The sequence below is a fragment of the Myotis brandtii genome, unplaced genomic scaffold (genome assembly GCF_000412655.1).
Source record: "Myotis brandtii unplaced genomic scaffold, ASM41265v1 scaffold363, whole genome shotgun sequence".
NCBI classification, from domain to species: Eukaryota; Metazoa; Chordata; class Mammalia; order Chiroptera; family Vespertilionidae; genus Myotis; species Myotis brandtii.
In genome coordinates this window covers 4,893,306-4,903,144 of record NW_005363938.1, presented here as the reverse complement: position 1 = coordinate 4,903,144, position 9,839 = coordinate 4,893,306, and the positions used below count along the sequence as shown (strand labels likewise).

The following is a 9,839-nucleotide window of genomic DNA, read 5'->3' as shown; positions in this document are numbered from 1 at the left end:
CTCTGGGATAGAGGAGGGTGAAGCTAACTTGTCTGCTCAGTGGGGTCCTGTGGCATCCTCTGTTGCTGCGGTGGAGGTGGGTACAGAGCTTAGAGAGGGGGCTCAGAATGCTCTCCAGATCCTAGCAGGCCAGATGAGAAAGCTGAAATGGAGAGCTAGGGACCTCAGTGCAAACACTTACCTGCCTGAGAAGAAGAGGGCAACCCTGGGCACAGTATCACCGCCACAGCTGGCTAGCAGGTGCCAATGAGGCATGGCCAGAAGTGGCCAACCATCTATAAAATGCCATAGACAGGACACTTGTGAGCAGAGGGAGGTGAAACTGACATAGCAAGAGGAGGGAAAGTAAGCACCCACAACATGTGCACACACAGATGAGCACCTGGGCAGACAGAATAAGCCAAAGTACAGCTGGTGATCAGGATGTAATGTTGAGAAACACACTATTGAAGGCATTTATAGTCGATAAACACTTAAGCCTATTCATTAAACCCTCCCACTCCCTCTACAAAAATAATAAAGGTATAAGATTTGACCCAACTTGTAAACTTCTAACAGAGGTCAAGCTCTAAGTTTTGTAGTACGTTGGGGTTCTATTTTTTAAAAATATGTATTTTTTATTTATTTCAGAGAGGAAGGGAGAGGGAGAGAGAGAAACATCAAATGATGAGAATCATTGATCAGCTGCCTCCTGCATGTCACCTACTGGGGATCAAGCCCGAGACCCAGGCATGTGCCTTGACCGAAATTGAACCTGGGACCTTTCAGTCCGCAGGCTGATGCTCTATCCACCGAGCCAAACCGGCTAGGGCAAGGGTTCTATTTCTTGATTTAAGTCATAACTGAGAGAAGTATGGGAATGTCTATTCCAAAGATCTACTGGAGCCAGGCCATCTGCCAAGATCCCATGATATAGGAAAACATCAGGGTCTGTAATACATTAGCATCCTCTAAAGGTCATGGTTTGTTAAAGTGTGAATCAGGTTTCTGCTGAGATCACAGAAGGCTGGAAAATATGCATCAGAATCTGATTATAGGCCCCTTGTATGCAGTGCTTTTGTATGGTTTAAGGTGGTTTCATTCAGTCTTTCTGGCAGCTGTGTTGGATTTTTTTCTGGTGCACAACAGTCCTCTTTCCACTTGGTGGTTAGGTGGTTGGAGGAGGTGAAATCCCAGGATCCCTGATCATGTCCACTGTATGAGGGAGGAAGTCCTTAGCAGTCCAAAAAGGGAACTGTCCTGTTCCTAAGGCTGTATTTACTGTTATTTAGTGTAGGAGCGAGGGGACATTTTGGAGGGAGAGGTAAAAGTTTGGATATCTGGGTTATCGAGTAGATCTATAACTCTGATAATAGCGCTATCAGTTTTTCCTTGTATTTACATGTTAGAAGATATTTCTCTAAAGGGAAAAAATGAAGTACCTAATGTTCACAGCTAATAAGATCATTGTAGAAATTACCAGAGAAGGGGGGAAAAGCACATAATTACTCTTGCTCAGAACAAGAACTACCTTCTTTGGCGTCCTATTCATGAATGTACTTAAAAGTTATGTTAGAAATAAAGTTTAGTGAAATAAATCAGAGAAAAACAAACCCCTATGATTTCACTTATGTGGAATCTAAAAAAAAAACAAACCAACACACAAAATTAACAATTGAAACAGAAACAAACTCATAGACACGGAGAACAAGCTGATGGTAGCCAGATGGGAGGGAGTTTGGGGGAATGGATGAAAAGAAGGGATTAAGAAGTACAATGGGCAGCTACAAAAAAGTACAGCTTAGGGAATATAATCAAACAATACCATAACCATTTACGGTGTCAGGTGGGTATAAGAGTTACTGGAGGATTACTTCATAAGTTATATAAATGTCTAATCACTATGTTGTATACCTGAAAATAATATAATATTGAATGGCAAGTGTAACTGAAAAAAAAAAATTTAAAGCATAAGCTCTGACCTTTAAAAAAAAGTTTCAAATCATGTTTAAAAAATAGAGAAAGCTAAAGTACATGACAGAAAAAACAAAATGATAAGGAATCAAAGGACAGAAAGTTAAAAGTAAGTAAATAAAAGCTAAAGAAATAGGCTATTGGTTAAACAAATCAAAAGTACATAAAGCCAGCTAAAAGGTCATCATCTTCAAAACGACGAAAACACAGGCAGAGTAGAGACTGGAGTCCAAGGGCCATGAGCGTACAATGTCCCCTGAGCTAGAGTTTCCAATTCAATTATTCTCTTGACACCAGGGGTCCCCTGAAGGAGGCCCATGACCCTGGGTGTACCTCCCCACATGGTCAAGCTGCATGGCACATCTGTGTGGTTAGATGTGTAGGCTGCACGGGTCTGATTAACTGGGACTGTCCCGGATTATCCCACTACACTGTGTCCAGCCAGGAATCATTACTCATCTGCTAAGTCATCGTCCACTCATTGTCCCATGAGTAGGGGCCTTCACCACCTAGTAAACATTGGGGACCCCATTATCTCCTTAATGCTCAGGGCTACTTGAGACCCACAGGTCTAAGTAAGTCTTTCTAATATTCCTTCTAGACTATTTGCTTTTCAAATCTTTATAGGTTAGGCAGGGTGAAGCCCTGAGCCTCAGAGGTGGGACACTGAGCTGCCAAGTGGAAGGGAAGGCTCTGCTGTTGAACACCCACGAGGATTTCAGAAAAGGGCTCTGGGTTTACATCCTGGCTCTGCGACTTACTAGCTACACGCCCTTGGGGAAATTATACTTCTGTGAGCTTCAGTTTCCAATTTGTAAGATATTATTAGTGTATTCTTACTATGTGAGTGTTGCACAGTAATTAGGTCAGGAATTCATTTGGCACAGATGATACAGTGTTTTTGTTTAAAAGTTAGAATAATCAGAGATTTTTTTATTTAATAAAGATTTAAGTGTACAATTCTATAACACATCATCTGAATATTGCATTGTGTGTTCACCACCCCAAGTCAACACTCCTTCCATTACCATTTACCCCCACCCCCCTTACCCTTTTCCATTACCATTTACCCCCCTTTACCTCCCTCTGCCCCCCTTTCCTTCTGGTAACCATCATATTTTTGAGTGTATTTTTCTTTTTTGCTTGATCCCTTCACCATTTTTAAGGGAATCAGTTGGAGGGTAGCATAGCTACAGAACACTTCAGAACTCACCTTTCTGGGCTAATCCATGAAGTGACTCCAAGGGACTTCTTGATGAGGACACTCATTAGCCAGGAAGGTATCAAAACTCTGCTTTTGGAGGAAGGGCAACTTATACCCATTTTCCTCAAGTAAGGGTCTTAACCACTGAGGCTCATGTACACTTAGACTCACTTATTTCCCCCTTGGAAAAAAGTGGTGAACTGACAGGAGGGACTTCTTGTCCTAACTAATGTAGTTGTGAGCCATACAAGAGACTGTACAATTGTGCTACCTTCTTCCCATGGAGATCTCTCAGCAGAAGAGGGCGGAGCTGTCTGCCTAGGTGCACACCTACCTGGAACTGAGACAAGGCTAAAGTAACTGCAGAAGGACCTTCGTGGGCCCATCCCCCTTTAACTTCAAGTCAGGGCAGACGTTCATCTGCCAATCTCAGGGAAGAGCCTGTTTTATTAAGCGTGGCAACCCAAAACATACCACATTTTAAGGAGAAATCAACACATATTTGCTGGCAAAGTGGGGGGCCAAGGAGGGATGAGAGTAAGTCTCTAAAAAAGAAAGGCACAGCACCCAGGTTCTTATTGTTGACTTTAATGCCATGTGAGGGTACTGAGGCTCCATGTACCAAAGCACTCACAAATAAGTAATGAAAGAACACAGGAAGTGCTTTACTGTGCACACAAACCCAACACCATACAGAAGGAAGACAATGAGCCCAGGTGACCTCCCACACTCCAGACTCATCACTGCACCCAGGCTTTGTTCCCACCTCCTCTAACCCCCTGCCACCCAACCCTTCCCCCAGTTAACATATGTATACATATAAGTTTATTCCAGAAAGTGCTTCTCCCACCCCAGTTCCCAATACTCCAGCTTCTGATGGATTAAAGCCTCCCTCTTAAGGATCATGAGGCAGGCACCACCTTCACAAAAGAGCCCCAGCAAAATGGTCCCCGAGAAAGCTTAATCACTTATATCAGACTCAAATACAGACAGGAGGTGTGCAGAAGGATGATGTTTGAAATTCTAACCTGGATCAAACTGCTGGGTGTGCGTAGTTTTTGTTCTGTTGTTATTGTGTATCTGGAGCCTCTTTCAGGTTCCAGCTTACACCAAGGTCACACACTGAGGCTCACCCCACTTTGTGGTTTGCAAAAGTCCATTTCCTACTCCTCCAATGAGCAACCCAGAACAGCAAGATTGTACCACCTGATTAGCCTGAGGCTCAGACAGTTCCCAGAATATCCTAAGCTCTGGGAAGAAAGAATAGAAGCTTTCAGAGCACAACTGACTGCTTTCCAAACGCTAAGCACAGGACAGCCTGGTGAACTAGCCAGAGGTAGAAAAAGGATGGTGACGATTCCTCTATTTCTTCTATTCAGAGCACTGCCCAAAGAATTCCTCCACTGGGATGACGTAATGTGGTTCACTGTGGTTTTGTTTCCATCTTTTTTGTTACCATTAAGTTTTTTATTGAATTTCATTATGGCCCCCATTATACCATACAGTCCTGTCTCCTAAAACTTCCACCTTCCCAACCAGTGAGCATGGCACCTGGGAGAGAAGGTGCCCAAAGTCAAAAGGGAAGCTCCAGAGGCAGCACTTTGACACATCCCTAACCGGGGCCTGTCCCATGGCAGGATGAATCTAGTCCATTGTCAGGGTGAGAGGCATTTACTGACATTATGCACAAGAATTCTATAAAAATATACTTTCCTTCGATCAGAGAGAAGCATTCAACCCTTCTTACACTCTGGGCCTGGCCATTTAGAGTTAAAAAGGGATCCAACTGGGAGAAGTCACTTTCTCAGAGACAACCTTTACTTGGAGGCCATCACCACAAACCACCAATTCCAAAAGCACTGTTCAGGCTGGCCTTGGCCTCTTATCAGAGAATGGCCAAACTGGGCCATTGATTCCGTTCACTCCATTTAAAAAGGGCTCTAAGCTGGATGCCAGTGTCCTGGCTCTTTCTGGTCTACTGGCCTAGAACCCGGTTTCCCCACAATGGCACAGAGCACACGACCTTGAGGACATCACAGAGGGAAAGAGAAATGGGTGTCTCTAATGAGAGGCACAGGGACGGCGTCCCTGTAGCCCCAAGCAAGTCTTCCAGGGCCCGTTTTTAGCAAACCTGCATTTGAGCAGACCAGCTGCTTTGGGTCTTACATGTACAGACTCTAAATGACCAAGCACTGTGATGCGCTGTGCCGGGGGTGGGAAAGAGAAGGGGTCAAGCCCGGGTTACTGAAAGCGATGGGCTTAATTATCTGCTCTCTACTCACAATGACTTCCTCCTAAATAGCTTGCCTCGGTGTCTGTCAAAAAATCAACGTGGTTGAACCACAACGTGTATTAGGCAGTAACACCAATCAGAGCAACTTAAACCAAAGGCAAGTGGCATGTTGTTGAGCCAAACTGCAAGCAGGAACATCGGCTCCAGAAACGTGAAGATCCATTGTGGATGAGAACAATAGAAAGAATACATATCTCGGAACCAACGAGACTCACCACTTCCCTCTTAGATCTCCATCTGTATCTCTGCTCCACTCATGCTCGGTGTCTGTCAAAAAATCAACGTGGTTGAACCACAACGTGTATTAGGCAGTAACACCAATCAGAGCAACTTAAACCAAAGGCAAGTGGCATGTTGTTGAGTTAAACTCCAAGCAGGGACATCAGCTCCAGAAACGTGACGATCCATCGTGGATGAGAACAATAGAAAGAATACATTATCTCGGAACCAACGAGACTGACCACTTTCCTCTTAGATCTCCATCTGTATCTCTGCTCCACTCATATAAGAATAGGATATAAGAGTGTAAAGCCATGCCCTGGATCTCTGTTCCCACACAAGGGCCAGGAGGTCATTGCCTCAGGAAGGAATTCAGCCAAGGGTCCAGGGCTTGGCCTTCTCTTCCTCAGAAGGAGGCAGATGTTTTCAGCTCCCTCTTGCCCTACATCACCAATCTGCTCTTTAAGACTTGAGATCAGTGAGGCTGTCCTCACCAGCTTTTCCCATATAACAAAATCTCCCTACGAGAACACCCCAAAACAGTCAAGTACAATCACGAGTACAGAGGGAAGCCCTTATTGCAGCACAGAAATGCTACACTCCAAATACTGGTGCTGCAAAGTCTTCCTTTAGGAGATGCATGTCCATACCCTGACTAGCTGCCCCCGGCTGCACACAGAGCAAGAAGGAAGCGCAGTGGGAGCAGAACCTCGTGGATCTTTTTTTCTCTCTGAAATGTGGGGAGTAAAACATAACGGAGGTTTGCTGTGTCTTCCTACAGCCCCTGGGATAGCAGTGCCTCTCACCCAGCCCTTCCGTTTCTTCTCTAGAACAGATACTCTCCTAGAAGGAGAATGTCAGTGGGATAAAGCAAGGTTTAAAAAAGAGAGGGTTCCACCTGAAACTAATACAAAATAATATTGAATGTAAACTGTAATTGGAAAAAAGAAAAATAGTCAAAGGGATGTAAAGTACAGCATAGGGCATACAGTCAATAATGTTGTAATCACTGATGTCAGATGGGTACTTTGTAAGGTAGGTAAATGTCTAACCACTATGCTGTACACCTGAAATTAATATAATAAAATATGTCAACTGTAATTAAAACATAAAAAATATTTTTTTAAAAGAGGGGGCTCCCATCCAAGGGTTCACCACAACCTGGATCCTGACAGATGAAATGGCAGCCCAAGAGGTATTCTGAGCCTCCAGAAAGGATGTGACATCTCAAAGATAACAGATGCAGACCCCTTGCCTGCTTGACTTAGAGAATCTTCAAAAGGCGCCTCTCAAATTTATAATCCAGCCCTGTGAGAAGATAACCCTGCGAGCAAGGAAGGTTGGTGGAAGATAGAAGCCAAGGCCCAAAGCAGGGCTGTAAACATTGTGCTTTTCTAAGGCCAACCCGGTGCATAGTTTTGGTAACTATGGTTACATCTCCAAAAAGTGGCGAAGAATACATTTTGGGGGGAAAGAGTCTTTTCACATCTTCAAACAAAGTAGGGGACTCTTCTTGGGGAAGGAGGGAGAGAAGGTGCTCCTTTTTCAGCCAGAGACTGTGGAGTGGCTGTCTGGATAAAATCCCCCAGCATGTTCCATGTTCACACCTATACACTGAGCACAAGGAAGGAACGCCGGCACAGGGCTGAGGAAGTGACTGTGCCTATATTATTTTGGTAATGTGGCTCTAAAAAGGGCAGAAACTCTCTTGCAAAGTCAAGAAAGTAACAAAACCTCTCTGGACTTCCTGGCCAAGCCCAAGCTAGCCAGACCCATTGGCCTCAGGTAAAGACTACCCTGCCTGGAGGAGAGGCCAGGTAAGTTCAGGTACCAAGGATCCTGTGGGCCACAAGCCCTGAGCCCGACCCCAAGGAATAGCAGGGGAGACTAGAGCTGCACCTCCGTCCACTTGGAGCTGTGCCTCCGGGCTCAGTCCTCACCTCAGCAGGTTCCGGGGCAGTCAGGAGCCCTTCCAGGGATCTGACTCCCAGAGCCACTAAGGGGAATGGACACCCTCCCTGAAGGGGCTCTATTCCCTACCAGGACTACTCACCACCACGTGATCTTGAACTCATAGATGGGGCGCTTGCAGTAGTAGTGGTTGATGAGGTGTTTGTCACACACCCCAATGCACTGGTGGTCCACGACAAGGCCCTGGGCTCTCAGGTCTGTGACCAGGCAGTGCAGCAGGTCATAAACATCAGCCACAGCCTCCCAGGGCCCAAAAGACACATCCACTTCACAGTGGTGCTCAAATAGCTGCCCATCACTCTCGCTCCGTTCAAAGCGCAGAGAGTTGAGAAGTGGACACTCATAGGGGGTGATGGGCATCTCCTCCTTGAAGACACAGACCTTGAGCTTGGCAAAGCGGGCCTTCCGCTGGACTGCGCGTAGCCGGGCAATCTCCACAATCCGCTCCAAATGGTCTATGGGGATGAATACAGCAACCATCACTGGGACGGGGCTTAACAGGTAGGGAGTGGGGCAAGGCAGTGGGAGGGCACAGAGAGCCCCAGTGATAGCAGGATCCAAGTAGGAAGAGACAGATTCCTGGGGAAGAGAGTCTTTGGGCCTATGCAGGACACAAAGTTAAAGAAGGATCATGGGCCGAAACCAGTTTGGCTCAGTGGATAGAGCGTCGGCCTGCGGACTGAAAGGTCCCGGGTTCGATTCCGGTCAAGGGCATGTGCCTGGGTTGCGGGCACATCCCCAGTGGGAGATGTGCGGGAGGCAGCTGATCAATGTTTCTCTCTCATCGATGTTTCTAGCTCTCTGTCTCTCTCCCTTCCTCTCTGTGAAAAATCAATAAAATATATTTTTAAAAAAATAAAAAAATAAAAAAAATAAAGAGGGATCATGGCTCTCCACTGCAAAAGGAAATCAAGGGGATGGGATGAGGACCATCCTTTTGAAATGTGGTTTGATGACAGTCACAGGCAAGGTGGGCGCCCCTAACCTGTATCTTCCCAGTGGGACCAAGAAAGAGAGTTGGATTCTCTCGTGTCTCAAGTAATACACGTGAACCTTGTTCTGGTGGCGAGCTAGGCACCGCCAGATGCCTTGCAACCCTCCTTCCCCATATACCCTGGCTGTCCCAGGACCTGACCCCTCACCTTTGTAATAGGGCATGAGTCCCAGAAATGCCTGGCGCACTTTCTCCCCCTTCAGTGGCTGCATGTTCTCCAGCTGCTCCAGGAGGGGCCCGATGGCATAGAACTGGGCCTCTTTGTACACAGCCCGCACACGTTCCCGGGGCGGCAGGTCCCCAGAGCGCAGGAAATTCAGCACATCTCTGAGCAGGAAGGAAAGAGGGTTGGTGAGGAGCTGATGAACTGGGCAGTGCCACATAGTGGTTAGGGCACAGAATCTGGAACCAGACCGCCAGCTGTGTAACCTTGGGTATGTGAACTTAACCTTTCTGTGCCTTGATTTTCTCATCCGTAAAATGGGGGAAAATAAGAAAACTACTCCATAATATTATAGGATTAAATGAGTTAGTATATAAAAAGTGCTTAGAAAATACCTGGCTCGGAGTAAGTCCTCAGTAAGTATTAATAGTTCTTACTAGCAGTATCATTATTATAATTACAATTATTATTATTAGGTATATATAGGAATAATGGAAAGGTTATTAGTCTCTTAACATACATGGTTGGGCAAAAGTAGGCTTACAGTTGTGAGTACACAAAACACAATTTATTTTCGTATTGTTATTCTTATATTATTTTCCATACGAACAACTGTAAACCTACTTTTGCCCATACAATCATTTACCCATTCTTCTGTTGATGGACATTGAGTAGTTTCCAATTGGGGCTCTTAGGAGCAAAGCTACGATGAACATTCCTGCATATAAGCTGTGCTGTGAACACGTGCACCAATTTCTCTTGGGTAGATGTTGGAAGTAGAATTGTTCAGTCATAGTGCATGTTTAACAAAGTGACTGTAGCATTTTACATTCCCACTAGCAATGTAGAAAAGTTCGTCTTCTACATATCCTTGCCATTAGTATTATTCTGTGGCTATATGGAGAAGGTCAAATGCTTAAACCTAACATCCTGGTTCCAGGATCTCAGAGAGAAGGGGGGAGGAGGAGGCGGAAAGAGATTAACCAAAGAACTTATATGCAAATATTCATAACCTATGGACACAAACAATAGTGTGGTAGGC

At 45.4% G+C, this 9,839-nt stretch overlaps 1 protein-coding gene across 2 annotated transcripts in view; it reads right to left on the bottom strand.

The window, feature by feature from the left end:
* Window positions 1–253: 253 nt before the first annotated feature.
* The window catches only part of KCTD7 (potassium channel tetramerization domain containing 7), a 15,501-nt gene continuing 5,915 nt past the window's right edge, over window positions 254–9,839 (bottom strand). Inside the window, exons 3-5 of one of the 2 annotated variants that reach the window (XM_005872036.2) lie at window positions 8,783–8,961; window positions 7,723–8,095; window positions 254–275 (exon numbers count right to left, since the gene is read on the bottom strand). In XM_005872036.2, the coding sequence (XP_005872098.1) occupies window position 275; window positions 7,723–8,095; window positions 8,783–8,961 (553 nt within the window). In that variant the 3' untranslated portion in view covers window positions 254–274. Of the gene's footprint in view, window positions 276–6,740; window positions 8,096–8,782; window positions 8,962–9,839 lie in introns of those variants that run through there. The other variant, XM_005872035.1, reaches the window with a different exon arrangement.